At 32.2% G+C, this 20911-nt stretch overlaps 1 protein-coding gene across 1 annotated transcript in view; it reads left to right on the plus strand.

Annotated features, from left to right (window-relative positions):
* Positions 1–20911, plus strand: part of LOC145328559 (uncharacterized) — a 45246-nt gene that overhangs the window by 13802 nt on the left and 10533 nt on the right. The window contains exon 5 of the mRNA XM_080172295.1: positions 4550–4621. Coding sequence (XP_080028421.1) covers positions 4550–4621 — 72 coding nt within the window. The remainder of the gene's footprint in view (positions 1–4549; positions 4622–20911) is intronic.

A 20911-nucleotide genomic window follows, 5' to 3' on the forward strand; every position in this document is an offset into this window, starting at 1 on the left:
AGCATTTGAAATTTAGATTGATTTTATTGTTAAAAAATTAGGAACACATTCAAATGAAGCAAGTGCAACTTTCCAAAGCTAGTGTTTTGATTTTTCATGGTTATAACGAAAAAAATCTGGTTCAAATAACCTAAACACAGTCACAACCTGTTTAAAATGACCATTCCTTATTATTTGGTCTCTATCGTGGCTATCCTCTACAAATTATACTATATCTTTATAAGAATCTGATCTAAAGGCATAAGGAAAAAGGATAAGAGGATGAATACTCACCCCCTTTTCATGGTAAAATACTACTTCCCCATCCCTTTTAAAGAAAATTTAGCAGACGAAAATCAAAAGCCGCCCAGGGCTTTTTGTATGTCAATCATAAATAATAATGTGAAAAAAAGAAAAGCAATATTTAGCAAACAGCCGTGGGCAGTCGGAATCAGCTGAATGTGTATTATGAAAAAAATTTCCCCCTTTCTAGAAATGAAAGGATTCATCTTTCATGCACAAATTTTTTTAATAAAAATAAATTCTTTGTAATTTTTAATCAAAACATTAAAACGACAATATCCAAAAGTAAAAAGTAAAAAAATATATTTTTTTAGATGTTGTTATTTTAGTATTTTTTATATTTAATAACAAAATTTTCTTTTTATTTTCAATTTAAATATTATATTCTAATTATTAAAACTTTACATATTAATTTTGTAATCCTCCCATTTGAAAAGTGGTGGAATAGCAATAAAATTTAGCGCGGCAACAGCGCTAATTAGGCCCCTGGGCCCACTGCCTATTTTCGTCTTCTAGTTGCTTCGATTCCTCTCTTTTATTTTTTTCTCTATGTCTAAAGGTTTTCAAGATTCTAACATGCCAAAATTAATATTAACAGCTTTTCAAAAATCAACAGATACGGACACAATATAAATGTATAAAAAATCAATTGCATTAAACAAAAAAAACAAGTATAGACAAACAAACATACAAAGTGAGGGAGGCTAAGCTTAACTTGATAGAACACATTTTACGTGTTAAAAATGAAATACAATGGAATGTGAAATTTATTAGACATCAATGTACAATTGTCAAATAGAAGATTTGGGACACATTAAAAAAACAAGGATGATAACATCCCTAAGTAGCGAAGCAGAAAATCCTTTGTGAAATAGACAAATGGACAAAGTGAGTTATAGAGCAGATTATCTGTTATCATAACAAAGAAAAGAAAGTGAGAGAATATGCAAAAACTTAAAATCACGAAACCTTAAAAAAATAAGGACGGACGAACAGACGGACATTTTAAATTATAAAGTAGCTTCGCTACAAGTATAGCTAAATTAACAATTGCTAACATTTTGATATTTAGTTTGATAAGAGGTGCTTCCCCCATTCGATATTGATTTTAAAATATATTGAAAAAAAAGGGGGAGAGTGGTGGTAGCTTTCTTTCTATGCCTCATTCCTGAAGGGGAACATAAACATGCAAAGTCTGTACCTTTTAGATTAAATATAGTCCATTGACCACGCCCTGCTGTATAGTTGTATAAGCAGACAAATAAAAAGTTTACAAGACTAAATAGGAGTGCAGTCATTTCCGCCTTTTTAGCACATTACAAAATTACTATGGGCTTCGCCACAAGAGGTAAAGTCCTATATAAAATTGATTTTTAAGCTATAGAGATATTATCAAAATATTCCTGTTACATTCTGGCACAATTTGTTCCAGATTAATGTAACGTGGAAAATTTTGCAATTCACCTAAAAGAATGTTAGGGTTTCCCCAATCCCCCTTTTTTACGAAAAAAATTAAAGAGGGTTATCTTTATTTGAGGCGGGTTGGGGTGTCCCATCCCCCACAAAAAAAGCTTAAAACTATCGCATTACCAGTCAGTAAGTATATTCCCTGAAGAGTAAAGCCCAAATAGTTCAGCGGTTACCACTCTATTTGTATTACAGATTAAAGCTGCAAAAAATACAAAATACAGTAGTACACATTTTACATTTTCATTTAATTATTCCCATCTTGTGTCTCTTGTGCACATTAGGCTATTGTGATATTAAGCGGACGTGAATGTACACTCTGCTTATAAGAGATGCATATGTACAACGCACGTTTGGCGAGTTTATATAATTGTTTTAAAATCGGCGTAGATACTCTTCGAGTCAATAAACAAAATAAAAGGATTACTTGGCTATTTGTATTTAGCTTAAAATCTCGATAAATGCTAATCCGTCATGTTTTTTTTTTTACAGTGAAGCAATCATATACAAAGGGAAGGGTTTTAACTATTTGAGAGGAGGGTACCTCTACCTTCCTTTATAGAAATTGTCCTCTAAGGCATAGATGCAAATATTGATATTATTATCTTTCCATAGATGAACCTGACATAATTTCTGAGGAGTTTTGAACTCTCCCCTCTGTAATAGATTTTTAAAAACTACATGGGTCATATATGAAGAATTTTTACAAAGTAATATTAGATAGTTCCAGCGAGTGCAAAATCTTCCAATCTAACCCTTTCACACACAAAAAGAGATTAATTCTATTACAAATTTATTATGATAATGATTTTAATCTTTGAAGGTCATATTTTTAATATGTATTATGTATGTTTTTAAAATTTTGTATTTATGCGATTCGCTTCCTATGTTTCTGATTTTTAAATAACATTTATTAATTGAAATTATAATTTTGTATTTTTGTTTCGTGTCAATTTTTAAGATTTTAAATAACTGTGTCTTATGATGAAAAGGTATAAGATTTATTTTAAAAGGGTTTTTCATTAACTCCACAATTTTATGTTTAATTTCTTTTAGCTTATTAGGGGGGTCATATCTTAAAGGTAATAAATTCACAAAAAGACATCCTTACTACTTCGTCTCTAGCTTATAAAGTCCCAAGGAAAAAAAATAAACAAGTTTTGGATGTAAACAATTCAGTATCTGAGATATTTTGCTTCAAACAAACAAAAATTCGTAGTTTTCGGATATTAAATTTGACATACTAATCTTGAATGTTTAAAAAGGCTTTTTTCAAACATTCAGATTAAATTTAGGTTAAAAATGAAAGATAAATTATAGCCTGATTTAAAAATAAAGTTACATAAGAAACTATTCAGGCATATAATGTGATAAATGGGCGATAAATTGCCGTACATCCCCAATTATGATACACAAAAATTATACCATATGTAGATTACAATTAGTGGTTAAAACGTTTGGACACTCAATTTAATGAACCTACCAATCACAATTCAATAAAAGTCCCCAACGTTGCTAAGCCAATGATTATATAAACATTATTATAAAACTTTGGGGACTAGTGTAATAAACATCTCTTCCTCCCTGAAATTATTGTTCTAACAAGGAATAAAACATTCATATTTTTTTATTCATGTTAAATCATATTTCTGGAAAAATCAATTTCATAACTGAAAAAGAGTTTTATTCAATCACATAACATTTTTAATGCAAAACTATTTTTTATTATTGCTTTAAGTTGCTTCGCAATACTGAATGAGGTCAGGGAGGGGGGGGGGGGGGGGGTAGGTAAATATCCTAAATTAAGAAACCTAATCCACATAAAACAGAGTTTTATCTGAAAACATGTGGACAAATTGATACAAATAATGATTTAATGCTGATTCAATTGTCATAAATTATTGTTTTTTTTTCTTGATATAAAAGACACAATAAGCAAAGATTATCTATGAATGTATTGGGTAATAATACATTTTTCCAATATGGCTTCGAGAATCGAACCGGTTTTCAGCCACACCGAAAAATCATGTATCGTATCGTATTATATCCAGTTTTGGTATCTTGTGGTTAACAAAACTGGTTTTAAACTTACAATTGTTCATTTTTTTTATCCGCAGAAAGCTATTTACAATATGAAGCGATAAATAACTATTTTCACATCGTATGTTCTACTGAAAAGGAGAATAAAATATTTAAGGATTGATTCCTGTTTTGTTGGCCCCGAGAAAACTCTATTTAAGTAGGGCTTAGGACGGGTAGGACGGGTTTATATTTCCAGCGGAAATTAATCCTGAAAATTTTCTTCTTATACTTCTTCTACGGATCGGGGTGAGCCAACTTTCAACCAATGAGAGCACAGCATTTTATGCCGCGCTGTGATTGGCTAAAATTCGGCAAACATATTTTTATAAATTCCTTTGGAAGTATGGATTAATGATTTTAAGTAGTTATTTTTTTATGTAAAACGAAAAAACGGATAACATCACTACACATAGCATATACGGGTTCTTTTATGCATTTAGAGTAGCAAAGCCACTCTTTTAGTGTTCGCGCATGTCCGTCCTTCAGTCTGTATGGAACTATATTTTTTATTACAAGAAGTTCAGATAATTCCTCTTCCTTCTCACCCCTTTAATTCACTTCAATTAATTTTCCCTATCTTTACAATCCCTTTTTTTACTTGGCTCCCCTCAAAAAAATCAAAATAAAGAATCAAGTCACTGTCGAATCCCCGGAAGTTTTACAACAATGATTTTTGCGCAACTAATCTATTGTTATAAAATTGTTATTTTATTTTCAGCTTTGGAGTTGAAATTTTACACCCAGAGAAAATTAGATCCATACAACAAGTGGACTGTAGATCATTACCCAGGTATTTTAGATACATCTATAAATAGATTGTTAGAACTACAGATATATATACAAGACAAGATAAATAGATAGATCTATGGACAGACAGATGGATAGATATATTTGAAGCTAGATAGATAGACAGAAATAACTATTAGAAAGATAGATCCAGGGAAAAGGGAATGTGATTCTGACAAACAATTCTAAGTAAAAATTTCCCCTCAGCCCCCTTCCCATTTTTCTTCCCCCTTCTTCCCCACTTCCCTTTCAGTTACACAAAAAAAGATAAAACAAATATTTAATTTTCGGCAATTTCAAAATTAATTGGCTGAATAGCAGCCCCTAGAGAGATATAAGTGTAATATTTTTAGTAGCGAAGCTATTAGTAGCGAAGCTACTCTATAATTCACTTTGTCCGTCCGTCAGTCAGTCCGTCAGTCCGTAACGCTATGGGGGAAATGGGATTTACTCAGCTCCTATAAAAGATAGAATGCTGAAATTTTTTGACAACATTCCCATTATTAAGGAGCACAATTGACTATAAAACATCATTTGCGGTCGGACCGATTTTTAGCAGGTTTTAGGCTATTTTTATATTTTTCACATTTTTCTTCATATCTTCAGTGTTTATGATCCGATTTAAAATTTTTTTCAGTTACAGATATCAAAATTAAATTTCCTGTCATTTAAAGAAACAATCATGAAGGCCAGACTGCCTTTTTAGCAGGTTTTAGGCTATTTTTATATTTTTCACATTTTTCTCCATATCTTTAGTGTATGGTCCGATTTTCAAAATTTTTTCAGTTATAGATATCAAAATTAAATTTCCCGTCTTTTAAAGAAGACAACCATGACGGCCAGACTGCCTTTTCAGCAGGTTATAGGCTGTTTTTTTTTTATATTTTTAACATTTTTCTCCATATCTTCAGTGTTTATAGTCCGATTTTCAAAATTTTTTAAGTTGTAGATATCAAAATTAAATTTCCCGTCTTTAAAGGAAATAACCATGACGGCCAGACTACCTTTTTGGCAGGTTTTAGGCTATTTATAAATATATTTAACACTTTTTTCCATATCTTCAGTGTATATGGTCCGATTTTCCAAATTTTTAAAGTTTTTAAGGATTTAAAAATAAAATTTTTTGTCGTTTTAAGAAAACAACCATGGCGGCCAGACTGCCTTTTATCAGGTTTTTGGCTATTTTTATATGTTTTACATATTTCCCAAGATCTTTGTTTATTTTGATCCAATTTTCAAACTTTTATGGGATATCAGTATCAAAATAATTTTTCCCATTGTTATGAGCATCTTTAATATAATTTACTTTGACCATCGTCATCATACAAAATAAAACAAGGTTTCATATTTATTTTATCCAATAAATCTATTCTTGATTTTAGTAAAAACCTTTTAAATCTACCTGTATGTATTCCCATATACGATTTTTTGTGCTTCGCTACTTATGGATGTTGTCATCCTTGTTAGTTTATATTTTCTTTACAATTTTCGTGTTTGATGTACTTTTACGCCTTTCAAGCTAGGCAAAACATATAATTATTTTAGACTCTATGTTTTTAAAGCAAATATTTTCTGTATACATGGGCATTGTCTGTAAGACATCCATCAATATAGGATAGCTCTATGAAATAGAGTAATTAATAGTTATTTCTTTCATCGTATTATAAACGGCTTTCCGCGGATATAGAATGTACAATAGACATAGCTTTTTCGTATGGATGAGCACCGGTTCCTATCCACCGGATTCGAATGAATACGAGAAATATTCTTAATTATTTTTTACGGGTAGATTTTATATGTTGAAGGTAAGTTGGGGTTGCAGATAAATTAGAAGATTGTCTTTCCTGGTCTTTTAAATAAGAAAATGTTTATAACTTTAGCAACATACGTATTAAAACATACCATATATTTTTAAAGCATGATATTACAACTAATAATTAATTTTGTTGATATTGTCATCCTTGTTTCTATTTGAACAAAGTGGACTGGAAAATTTGAAATCATCATAACTTCTTTTGATAAAATTTGCAAAGTAAATATTTTAAAAAGGGGTTATTTTGACCTTCTGACGAAAAATTTTAGATTAAACTAAGTAGATCAAAGAGTTGGTCGTCTGATGGGTGTTACATAACCAAATACACCCCTTAGTTACGCCCCCATTTTACCCCTCCCTCATCGATTCATAACTTGTTAGAACTCCCATCATTTAGAGTTAAAACAGATATCAATTTTTAAAACACATTAAAGACATCAATTTAGCTAAAGATAAAATATTCATATTTGAAGACAAAGAAGTCGGCATTTAGATAATTTTATCTCCCCCCAGTTTCTTTAAAATGACAACTTCTTTCATCAATACATTATTGTCTCTTGTGCTTTTTAAACAAAGATATTCTGAAACTCATTTTATTTTAGAGAAAAATTTACAACCTCTTTTTCCCTCCCACTATATGAACTCTAAGCCAATTATAAAGCTTCCTTGAAAAAAATCTTACTACTTTATATGATAGGATTTGTTTTATATTGCTAAATTTCTTTTGACTTAGACTTGCAATAGTGGTGTTTAATCGAACCCGGTATTAGTGTCGGACTGATTATGACGTAACAAAAAAAATTAGCCAATGAGAGGCTACTATGAATTTTACCATTGGTCAATAATGTCCTCTCATTGGCTATTTTTTTTTTGTTACGTCATAATCAGTCCGACACTAATACCGGGTTCTGTTTAATCCCCTCATACTTTGAAACCCCTCAATCTTATTTTATCTCCCTCAGCAAAAAACTTGAACGTCCATGCCTATGGACATAATTTTCTTATATAATTCAACAGGAATGATAATTGTAGCCTTATAATTTATTTCCTAGAAATATGATTTCTATTTTCTCCAATCAAATTTTGGAAAATGTAAATCATCATCGGTTTCATGATAAATTTTTGCTAATAAGGTGCGATCATATTCAATGTAAACTTTTGAATATGAAATAGGGTTAATAAAGCCTTAATATATAACACCCCCCCCCCCCCCCAAAAAAAAAGCAAACAAATTACCAAGGACAAAACTTGACACTGCAATGCAAGATAAATATGTAGGACTTCTAGATAAAGATTGTCAATCAAAAGCTGGACAACTTAGGTGACACTGTTCCTCTTAATTATCTATGCTTGTTACATATTTGTAGCAAAAGAGTTTTTAATGTTCATTGTCTTGCCCCTGAATCACTTCTAAAATAAGATTAAAATTTACTATGGCACGTGCAAACACAAAAAGGCTCTATAGATAAATAAGACAAACTGAATTATAATATTACAGTTTCTTACTTTGTGCTCTGAGCGTAGCATACGTTTTGCATCTTAAGTAACCTATTTTCTAGTATGGCTTCGAAACCGATAAATATCCGCTGGATAAGAACCGGTTCTCATCCGTATAAAAGCATCATATGATAATAAACACCAGCTTTAATACTCGGCGCTTAGGGCCCTCGAGGGTAACACAACTGGTTTTAATCATTTAATCTTCATTTTAATTATCGCGGAAACCTGACTTTAACAAGATGCGATAAAAAACTATTAACCTCTTTAAGATAGCTAAATTCTAAAATAAAATAATTTAAAATTTGATAAATACAGTTTGAAATTTTTTGAACACAAAACAAGAATTCGCCACTCATATAAAAACTTTAACAATAAATTAAAAAATGCAGTAAATTAAAAGCTTCACTAAAATGCATTAGAAATTATCTTAAAGTTGCATATTTAATGGCAAAACAAATTAAAACACATTACAGGTTAATTTAAGAAGGAAAAAAAACATTCATACTAGTTTTATATCCTTTACAATTTTTGGGAAGCAGCTTATAGTGCTCATACAAAAATAATGTAATTCAATACAAATGACCAATGATAGGACAGTATACTAATATACATTGGTCATTTGTATTGTATGACGTCATTTTTTAATAGGAACTATAAGCTGCTTCATTTTTTGGGAAAAGTTTTATCGCAACAAGCCAAAGCACCCCCTCCTCCTCATTAAAATTTTGTTTAGAACAAAAATTTAAGGTTATGTGATGCATCATTAATGTTTGAATTTTTCAATTTTATAACATTTACAACAAGTAAAATCAAAAAGCCAAGACCAATTACATGCAAAGGGAATAGTAGCCTTGCTTTAAATCTATGCCCACTGCCCACTTGATATCTTATTTGGTAGATTTAATATTTTAAGATTAACAAATATGATAAATATACTTGTTGTCTCAATTACTACTTTACTCAAAAGTAAAATTTGAGCATTTTTTTCATAAAGTCTTAACACATTTGTCTTTCGACTGCAGAATAAGAAAGACAATAATCTTTTACTCTACAATTAACTTTGTATGTATGTCAGCGTTCCATTTGTATTTGTTTTCACGTTTTATTTTTAGTAATGTCAGACAGTCCCTAATGCTATGGGGGAAATATGATTTTGAAGATAAACAGCTGCAATTTTCAGCGAATATTCCTATGACATATGCACATCTAGTCTATATACTGTTTTGTCCGTCTGTCTGTCAAAAGACATAAACCTTAAATATTAAACGTTTCGTGATTTTCATTGAGTTTTTGCATATTCTCTCTCTCTTTCTTTTCTTTCTTATGACAACTGAACATCTGCTCTTTAACAAACTTCATCCGTTTGTCCATTCCATTATTTTTATATCCTTTGCTATTTATGAATGTTGTCATCATTTTTCAATCTGAAATCACAATGTGACAATCCCACCATGAAGAAATTAGTACAATTTGTATCTGTCCGTTTTATTTACTTTTTTTTCATTTCATGTAATCGTCTTTGAGGGAGGTGTTTTTATTGGTCCGGTTGCAAATTCGAGATTTCACCAGATATGCATTTTTTCTTACTCGTTAACCAATACCATGGGTAAAAAATAATTGCTGGGTGGTCTTTCAAAGCATTATCTTTTTTTGTATTTTTTTTTACAATTAACAGAGATTTGCTTCAATATAAGACAGTTGTTAAAATCTTCATTAAAAAGCAGTAATCATTCGTTTTGGAGATCTTTTGCTGCTTTATAGATAGACTAGTGGCTTCGCCCCTAGCCTCTAGGGGCTTTGCCCCAAGAGGTATAATTACATCTTCTATTACTTACCCAGCTGAACGGATCACAAATTTTCGCACCTACCCAGCAGGAAAACATTTTGCGATTAAATTCGCAAAATTCGTAAATTTTGTAAAATTCGTAAAATTCGTAAAATTCGTAAAATTTGTAAAAAAAAAATAAAAAAAAAAAAAAAAATGGGGGGGGGATTTTTTTGTTTTTTTGGGGGGTTGGGGGTGTCCCAACCCCCAAGAAAATAGCTTAAAACCACCGCAGGACCAATAGGTATATACCCTGAAGAGTAGAATCCAATCGGTTCAGTGGTTACCGAGATCTTAAGCTTCAGACGGACGGACAGACAGACGGACGGACGGACAGACATCAAGCTACTTTGTATTATAGATTACTCTAATAATTAAAAATACATGATTACTAATTTAACATCTAAATATCTATTTAAGTTGCTTATTTTCTTCCTTTTATTCACAAATTGTTGTTACATAATATTTTTTTTTACAAAATATATAATTTTTTAAAACTAGATTATTTTTTGTCGAGTTTGTATTCATGTCTTGCTCCAGTCTAGTCGCCGCCAGTTCAAAGAGTAATCTATATCAGAGTAGTTTTAATCTGGTTTTTCAAATTTCAAAAAACAAAAAATGTTTAATGAAATAATAGGATAAACTATTTTCATTAGATAAGCGTATTACTATTTTAACTAGCGGCTACTCCCCAAGCAGAAAACTATTCTTAAACTTATCCTCTATAATACAAAGTAGAATGAAGTCTGTCTGTCTGTCCGTCTGTCCGTCTGTCCGTCTGATCGTCTGTCCGTCTGTCCGTCCGTCCGTCCGTCTGAAGCTTAAGATCTCGGTAACCACTGAACGGATTGGATTCTACTCTATTGGTCCTGTGGTGGTTTTAAGCTATTTTCTTGGGGGGTGGGACACCCCCTACCCCCCAAAAAATAAAAATTCTCCCCCCCCCCCAAAAAAAATTTCATATTTTTTTCTAATTTTAATGTTTTTTATGTTTTTATATATTTTTATATATTTTTATAAATTTTTATATTTTTTTATATTTTTTTATACTTTTTTATATTTTCTTTATATTTCGATTATTTTTCTTCTTTTAAACTTTGTTTTATCAAATTCAAAACTTTGTTCTCCTGTAGGGGCGAAGCCCCAAATAGGATAATGGCAAAGAAAGTTTAAAAAACAATAAAAAAAAGAAAAAATCCAAGGGTTTTAAATAATATAAATCAATATAAATAAATATAAAAAGTTATAAAGAGTTATAAAATGTTATAAAGAGTTATAAAATGATATAAAGAGTTATAAAATGTTATAAAATACAGAAAATATCTAAATAAATGTTAACAAAATTTTTAAAATTCTCCCCTGAACCTTTAGAAAAAAAGCCCCTAGAGGCTAGGGGCGAAGCCGCTAGTATTATATAAAGTAGTAAGTGTTTTTTTGTCTGTCCCGAAGGATTTCGCTAACCGCTGAACCGATATTGTTCTCCTTTACAGTGAAGCTTCTTATAGGTCCTGGTAAGGTTTTAAACTATTTTTGGGGAGGGTGTCTTCATCCCCCTCCCCCCCCCCAAAAATATATTTTTTTACTCTTTTGAAACTCAAATTTAAAATGTGATGAGGTCGACTTTTCCCCCTCCTACCTTAAGTACCCCTAGAGGCTTCTAGGGGCGCAACCGCTAGTATCTAAATATAGAATAGTCCAAAAATCATGGGACCTGAGTAAAGCCTCCCAAAATGGCACACACAATCGATTCATAGGTTAGCGAGACTTAAAGTAAAAATTTAAAACCGTTAACGTTTATACATATAATAGGATAAACAGCGAGCTTAAATCTACTAATTTAGAAAAATTTCAACCCTATACTCTTATGTTCAAGCATAAGAATAAAATTCCATTAAGACGAATATAGGATGCATACTGACAAACAGACCACCATGAGTTTCTTTAAAGATGTTCATAAACTATTTACAAATCATAAATTAGTATGCAAGCGATGTTACTTTATAGTGTAATTCTATGCAAAATTGTCTTGCAAAGCGGCGAAACGTTGCAATTTTTGCCATGGGTATTTATACAAGTTGCAAAAACTATAAAGTCAGCCTAAACTCAATGACGAAACAAAAAAGTGTAATTGTTGGTTGGCACTGGTTGTGAATAGCCTTTTAATAATCAAATTCAACGGTAACACAGCCCATATAAACACAGAAAGGTCACAGTTTACGTAAACGCGCGTGCAAAATTATTTAATGGGAGTTTTCTCGATTTGAGCAAAGTCGGGTCTGTTTGTGCGAATTCTAAGTATACTGTTAAAGTTTCTGAAAAATTAACACTTTTTCTCCTAAATGTTATAATCGCTTGCCAATGAAAATGAATTTGGTTGTTAAGTAATAATTATATTGTAGCTTTGCTTCTGAAGTTGTACTTAAAGGGGAATTTAATTCGCCAATTTCAAACTGTTTTGAAATAAATATGAAACCAAAAAATATTTTTTTCACAAGAAAATTTGATAGTTATTTATGATTCTCTGTTTATATTGAACAACATATAATGAACAAAAGCAAAATTAAGCAAGAAAGCAAAATTATTATTAATAAAAAAGTTCAACATTACAAACTTAACTTTTAAATATTTTTGTTGTTAATTTTATGTCATTAAAAAAAACCAAGATATCAGATTAAATTTCCATCTGTTTCAACCAATTGTTCTATTTAATTTAGAAAAAGTTACGGTTTTGTCAAACATACTGGTTATGAAACCAGCCAAAAATTTATTTGCAATTTTTTTCAGCGATTTTATTACGTTTTAATTAACCATTGAAAACTAGATAATTATAGCTGTATAGAAAAAAATAATTCACTTATTTTATAGCAAGGAAAGCTACTTTACAAATATTATATTTTATTATATTTATTTTAGCGGCTACGCCCCTAGAGGTCTCTAGGGGAATGAAAGTGGCTGGAGGGTCGATTTTCAATTTTAGTTTAAAAACAAGGTTTTTTATTTGGGTCTTGAGGAGGCACCCTCTCCCAAAACTGTTTAGGACCAATGAGAAGCTATATTGTAAAGAGAACTAAATCGGTTCAGCAATTAGCTTAGTTTGAAAGTTACACGGTGTTAGAAGCAAAGGCTACAGTGTTTTTTTTTTGTCAGCCGCTATTAAAAATTCTTTCTAGTACTTTTTTTTTACAATCTAGAGCAGCAGGGGCTAGTCGTGTTTAAATCCAAACTTCGACAAAATATATTTTCTGCTTTAAGTTTCTTTTTTAAAAATCTATTAGCTTTTTTTGCTGAAATGAAGGAGCAGGTATATTAATATTCTCAACAGACCATAGAAAAATCTTAAATTCACGTTAGATTATATTTAGCAGGAGAATGAAATAATTTGGTAAAAAGTGGATACAACATTTTAGGATATCAAATGTTTTTCTTCTCCATCAAAATTGATTCCCTCTAAGTGCCAACGAGCACAGAACCCCCCCCCCCCTCAAGTCTTAAAATAAATTGAAAATAAGGGTGATCTGTAATTTTCTTCTTCTTGATGCCTAATCCCCGAATGGCTACCCTGTACCCCGTCAAAGCTTATCTAACCAGCCCCAAAGTAAAACTACCCACTCCCTTTATTTTCAATTTATTGAAAAAATAACAGTTTAGGAAGATGTTTCTCTGCTCGCCAGCACTTTGAGGGAAAGTACCGATAATCAATTTAAGGGGGGGGGGGGAAGGGTCTGTTCTCGAAACCGCTTGTTTATCATAGAAAGACATTAACTTATTTTTTAAAAATCAACTATCAAACGAATTAACGGACAGACATTATTCCAATTTATAAAGTAGTTGCGCTTCTAAAATAGCCCCAAACAATATTTAAAACAGCTAACTGTTCTTTTAGCTTTAAAATCATAAAATTGTAGTTTTCATTAGTTTTTAAGTAGTTTCTATTCAAGTCCCACACACACATCCTGTCTTTGTTATACATAATAGCTACAACCCCTTTAAGCTTTAAGTTTGTTAGATTTATAAAGAAAGGTTAAAAAACGTTTTGTAGAGAGTGATTTCTTAGCTTGGTAAAGGCACCATGTAGAATATAGGTAAAACACATGACATATAATCAAATATTAGAAATAAGCAAGTGTTGAACCTATGATACTTTTTTGTTAAAATGTATGAACATCTATATAGATGTTAAAATTAAAATCTACAAAGAGTCACATTTTAACAAATTTTATATGTTTATTACAAAGAGTAGCTTTTAGTTCTATATGATCTATCCTTATAGTTTTTTTTTCTATTATAGTAAAATTAAAAATAATCCACACAAAGTTTTGTTAAAAAAACATCACATTGTCATCCTAAGAAAGAATTTTATTTCTTATTATTTTTAAAATTAGTTAAGGTACCTTTTTTTTGATAAGATACCCTTGGAGAAGTGGGTCAAAAGGGATGATTCATAAGGTAAGGGCATCGAAAATAGGGAGGGGATTAAGCTACCTTTACATAAATAGTTAGGGATTCCTAAACCATTCTTTGCAAAGAAAGCAGGTAGAAATTAATAGGGTGGTGGGGGGGGGGGGGGGTTGATAAAGGTTGCTTTCAAATTTATGTAAGCTTTTTTAGTACAACTTTAAGGTAGGCTTACATTAAAGTTAGCGATGCCTAAGGGTTCTTAATTCAAAAGAAAGCAGGTAGAGGTGGGAAGGGCTTTGGCATCCAATGAATAGATATATAAGATCTAGATGGTATATCTGGCACCAAATTCTGTCATACATATAGAGGTGTAAGACAAACCCTTTTGTTTATTTGTAACTGTATAATTTTCAATTTGATAATTTCAGCAACAAAATGTTTAGATGATATAAATTTCTGAAATGCTTTTGATTATTTAGACGTATTTGTTTAAATTCCATAATTTGGGCAATGAAATTTTTAGATTATATATTTTTTCCTGATTCTTTAGCTTTAAATACTCTAGGAAGTAGTCCTATAGCCAAAAACCTGCTAAAAAGCAGTCCAATTACCATGGATGTTTCCATTAGAGCAATGGGAAATTAACCCTTACAGATTGGGGGGGGGGCTAAATTAGCCCCCCCCCCTCTCTAGTTTTTTCAATATCACTTGCCTTCATTACATCATGACTTTTAAGTTTAGTAATTATACATTGGCTAGAGTTGATTTTATAAGGCTATCTGGTCTGTGTCAGTCGTGGTGTCCGGTCAAAGTTGGTTAGGTGGCATCAAAATTAGATAAAATTCTAAATAAATCTTAATTTCTACATTATGACTTTTGTGTATAAGGTAGAGACCTAAATTTTTTTTGGTGAATACTTAGATATCAATGAACATCTGAGAAAAGTGGTGTAATGACCGTCTTACCATTTTATCGCTCTGTGACGGATTTTATGACTGATTTTTTTTTTGGCTTACTATGGACATGTATCATGAATATCAATACTTGAGCAATAATAAACTTCCTTGAATAGTAAGGTCATGATAGTTTGACCACTTCTTGGCCGATTTTTGACCAATTTTCTATTTCCTACCTGTAATTTTGTCTTTTATTGTGATAAGAAACAGATAAAAATATTTATTGGCACCGCCAACTCCCATTTTACCCCTGTAACCGCCAAAAATTGCGGTTTCCCATATTTGCTGTTTTTTCAGCAATGGTCATAAAAAGTATTTTTTCTTTATATAAAAAAAAATTACCACCTAAAATTTGGTGATCCTAGCTTAAAAATTGGCAGCCTTACAGCTGTTTTAATATTTAGTGGCTGGCCGCCTAAAAGTGGCTAAGAAGCATCTGACAGCTATGACTAGAAAAAGTTTTCTCTAAAAATGCACATGAACCACCAGAAAAAATTTTTGTGTCTCTAACTGTAACAGGAGCCGAGATAGAGGGGGGAAAGTCAATATAACCCCACCCCCCCAATCTATTAAGGTGAGGATTGGGGCCTGATCTGTAAGGGTTAAACATCCAATGCAGTTGGACTGCTTTTTAGCAGGTTTAAAATTTTCCCACGTATCTTTGGTATTTTTGGTCCGATTTTTAAATTTTTTGTATATAATTATATCAAAATTTTACCCTTACAGATCGGGCCCTAATTCCCAACTTAATAGATTAGGGGGCTAATGTAACCCTCCCCTCTATCTCGGCTCCTCTTACATATAGAGACAGAGTGATAAAATGGTAAAACGGTCATTACACCACTTTTTTCAGATGTTCATTGATATCTAATTATTCACCAAAAAAAATGTAGGTCTCTACCTTATACACAAAAGTCATAATGTAGAAATTAAGATTTATTTAGAATTTTATCTAATTTTGATGCCACCTAACCAACTTTGACTGGACATCATGACTGACAAAGACCAGATAGCCTTATAAAATCAACTCTAGCCAATGTATAATTACTAAACTTAAAAAGTCATGATGTAATGAAGGCAAGTGACATTGAAAAAACTAGAAAGGGGGGGCTAATTTAGCCCCCCCCCCCCATCTGTAAGGGTTAATTTCCCATTGCTCTAAGGGAAACATCCATGGTAATTGGACTGCTTTTTAGCAGGTTTTTGGCTATAGGACTACTTCCTAAAGTATTTAAAGCTAAAGAATCAGGAAAAAATATATCATCTAAAAATTTTGTTGCCCAAATTATTGAATTTAAACAAATACGTCTAAATAATGAATGGTGGTTCATGTGTATTTTTAGAGAAAATTAGTTTTTCTAATCATAGCGGTCAGACCGCTTCTTAGCCGCTTTTTAGCGGCCAGCCGCTAATTATTAAAACAGCTGTAGAGCGGCTGATTTTGCAGCTAGGATGACCATATTTTAGGATGAAAAAAATTTTTCTGATCATCGCCAAAAAATGGCAAATAACGGAAACCACCATTTTCGGCGGTTACGGCGGTAAAACGGCGGTTGGCGGCGCCAATTAATATTTTTTATTGTTGCTCAAGGATTTACCAAAAAAAATTATAGGTCTCTAGCTGTAATAGAAGCCACAATATTCATGATATATGTCTGTAGTAAAATCCGGACAAAAATTGGTCATAAAGTTGGTCAGGGAGCGGTCAAACGGTCATAACACCACTTTTCTCAGAAGGTCATTGATATCTAAAGGGTGTTTAAAAAAAAACCAATCGCTTCACTCTTTTCAATATAAACCCTACAGTTTTGGTCAAAAACTAACAAAAAATGACGCAAATCATGTCCAAGCAATGACAATGAGAAAGCGCTATTGAATTTGGATTTTTACTCACCTGTCCTGAGCACTATAGCTCGAGTCCTAGCCCTTGTGTAGAATTTTTCCTTACATGGATATTAAAAATCAACAAATCGTCTTAAGTACTTAAAATCTTGTAGATAGACCCCATAATGTTTAGAATTTTTGATTGAGCATGTAAAGACCTTTCTATAGACATCTTAACCAGGTTTCTAACTCAATCCTAGCCAATTTGGCATTAAAAAGACAGACCCATCAAACATTTAGACATGACGGGTCTCTCCAGTTCTTGATGTTTGACAGATCTTTCTTTTTGATGCCAAAATGGCTAAGATTGTGTTAGAAACCTGATTAAGGTGTCTATAGAAAGATATTGACATGCCCCATCAAAAATTTTAAACATTATGGGGTCTATCTACAAGATTTTAAGTTTTTTACACGGTTTGTTCTTTTTTTTTAAGACAGAGCAGTCAGGTCTCAATGTTTGATGGGTCTGTCTTTTGGATGCCAAATTGGCTAGGATTGGGTCAGAAATCTGATTAAGGCGTCTATAGAAAGATGTTTATAGGCCCCATCAAAAACTCTAAACATTATGGGGTCTATCTACAAGATTTCAAGTACTTTAGACAGTTTATTCTTTTTAAAAAAGGACAAAACTGTCTTAATTTGTAATAAAATATGCACTCTCCACGTAGGGAAAAGTTTTTCACAAGGGCTAGGAATCGAGCTGTAGTGCTCAGGAGAGGTGAGTAGAAATCAAAATTCAATAGTGTTATCTCATTGTCATTGCTTGGACATGATTTGTATCATTTTTTGATAGTTTTTGACCAAAACTGTAGGATTTATATTGAAAAGAGTGAAGCGATTGGTTTTTTTTTAAACACCCTTTAAGTATTCGCCAAAAAAATTTTAGGTTTTTACCATCTACACAAAAGTCATAATATAGAAATTAAGATTTATTTAGAATTTTTTCTAAAGAAGATGTATTAACTTTTATTTTTATAGCTAGCCGGTGCTTTTAGTAAGCAGAAGATGTAAAATTTTTCATAGAATTCAGATATGCAATCGATTTTTTTGTAGACCTCGTATTTTTAAAATAATTTAAGTTTTTTTTTTAAATTAAGTCAATTTTAAGGTACCAAAACACAACAAAAAAGAGGAATAAAATGGGTTCCACGACAAACGTAAGAGTCCCAAACGTCAGAGTGGAAAAACATCAGAGTGGACAAACGCAAGAGTCCCAAACGTCAGAGTGGGACAAACGTCAGAGTGGACAAACGCAGGATTTTTGGGACAAACGTCAGAGTGGACATTTTATAAGTAAAACGTATGAGTCTCGATTTTATAATCATTACCATATAAAAAAAAACATTTATATTTTTACTTTTTTTCATATTTATTTAACAACTGTGTTAGAACGAAAATTTTACACCCTTTCAAATATATCACATATATATTATAAAGTTTAAATATTGGCATACCCAAATTTTTAACAAACATAATTTTTGTGCAGTGGAATATTACTCATTAATAACGTCATGGTTGTAGTATCCCACAATTGTTTGCATAAATATGACAGGGCTGACATCCTCGTCATATTTCTCTACTATGCTTGCCAGCTCCTTCCTTCGCATATTTGTGTAGGTGTTTCTTGCACTGCTTTTGGTTGTCTCGTTATTTTGAGGTCCTAGTAGCGCGTCCCTGAGCTTTAAATTGGCTGTTGCTTCTTCTGCTTGCAAACGAGCTACTACAGTCCAAGTACCTGAATTTGCAGGCAATGCTGATGATAAACCATAGTTATATCCTTCAGCAGAATTTGTAGTAAGAAACTCATCATTGATGACAGCATCATGCTTGTTCCATAAAGTATGTGGGAATCTTGGTTGGTTTCTTATTCCGGTCCTCCCATTTATGGCTCCAACGAAATTCTTGTCAAAGTACTCAATAAATTCATCAACTTCGTCTTTTTCTTCTGGCCAAGCTGGTTCAAGTTCTTTAATCTTCTTCTCTACAACAGTATCACGAATCTAAATAAATATAAATTTGAGAAAAAAAATTAAATGTAAATTTAAAACTATCTTATTGGTTATGCCTAACATTGTTTTGCGCCCCCCACCCCCCCCCCCCCCAAACATAACAATGACTCTGGACAAGCACAATATTTTCTTTATAATTAGGTTAGGTTAGGTTATAGGCTAGGGGGCCGAGCGCCCGCGGCTAGGCAGGCTAGGGGGCCGAGCGCTGCGGCTAGGTAGGCCAGGGTGCTGAGTGCTGCAGCCAGAGTCATTTTCTTTATGATTAGGTTAGGTTAGGTTATAGGCTAGGGGGCCGAGCGCCCGCGGCTAGGCAGGCTAGGGGGCCGAGCGCTGCGGCTAGGTAGGCCAGGGTGCTGAGTGCTGCAGCCAGAGTCATTTTCTTTATGATTAGGTTAGGTTAGGTTATAGGCTAGGGGGCCGAGCGCCCGCGGCTAGGCAGGCTAGGGGGCTGAGCGCTGCGGCTAGGCAGGCTAGGGTGCTGCAGCCAGAGTCATAGTTTTGTCAGGAGGTTGGGGGGGGGGGAGGGGTAGGGTGGTATTAAAATTTTTGTTTTTTTTCTTTTGTTCAAATAAATTGAGGTCAATATATTGAAATTAATTGTTTACACCTAAATTACTTTGTTTATAAATTCAATTTTGTCAACTTCTTTTTTAGCAAGGTCACTGTCATGAGAGTGGTATCCATTGAGTTGCACAAGCTTATCTGTTTTATTATCAACAGAAGCAGCTGCGTTGCAGTTATGTGTTTTATGCAGTACACATTTGTAGAATGTTTGGTTTTTCGTAGCACCACGTTTCCTGTATTGAAAGTTATCCGCATCATGGAGGTGTTTTCCTCCCTGCTTTGCCTGGGAGTACCTGGCAGGGTACGGCGGCTGCATGGCTATCGGCTCACAACAAAATCTCTCACGTCTGATTGTTACCAAAGACAAAACACGAATAAGATGTCATTCAAAATTGGAAGATTTTTATAAAATATTTGAAAGATTTTTTGCAAAAAATTAGAAGATTTTTTGTCATATAATTAAAATAGCATAGACTCTGATGTTTTACTTAAGCAATGTCCACTCTGACGTTTGTCCCACTCTGACGTTTGTCCACTCTGACGTTTGGGACTCTTGCGTTTGGGACTCTTGCGTTTGTCCACTCTGACGTTTGGGACTCTTACGTTTGGGGTAGGACCATAAAATGGGCATTATGAACATAAATAGTAAGATCTTTAATTTGACACCTTACTTTTTGAATTTTGTCAGGTAATTATTGAAAAATTGATTTTTTTAAACCTATGAGAATAAAAACTTTGAACTTAATATTATCATTACACAGGTATAAAAAATATGGGTTCATATATACCTTTAGAATCAGAAAAATATTACAAATCCATTGTAAGCAAAATTGAAAAAAAGTAAAAAAATAAAAATAAAAAATGGCCTAATAAATTATTTTGTACAGGCAACACTTTATTCATCCCCTCTTTACCCCCTTCCCATTTTTATTCTCAAAATAAGAAATAAGATGGTTGCCTGTATAATATAATATAATATTTTCATATAATTCCTTTTATTGTATTTTATATACTTTATTGTAAACTTTTTATTTCAATTTTGCTTAGAATGCATTTGTAATATTTTTCTCATTCTAACAGTATATATAACGCCTATTTCTTATGCCTGTGTAATGATAAAATTAAGTTCAAAGTTTTTATTCTTGTGGGTTTAAAAAAATCGATTTTTTCAATAATTACCTGACAGAATTGAAAAAGTAAGGTGTTAAATTAAAGATTTTACTATTTTTGTTCATAATGGCCATTTTCTTTCTTTTTTTGTTGCATTTTAGTACCTTAAAATCGACTTAATTTTTTTTGAAAAAGACTTAAATTACTTAAAAAATAAGAGGTCTTAAAAAAAAAC

This window comes from Acartia tonsa, chromosome 9 (genome assembly GCF_053477335.1).
Source record: "Acartia tonsa isolate MP-2025a chromosome 9, ASM5347733v1, whole genome shotgun sequence".
In the NCBI taxonomy this organism is placed as follows: Eukaryota; Metazoa; Arthropoda; class Copepoda; order Calanoida; family Acartiidae; genus Acartia; species Acartia tonsa.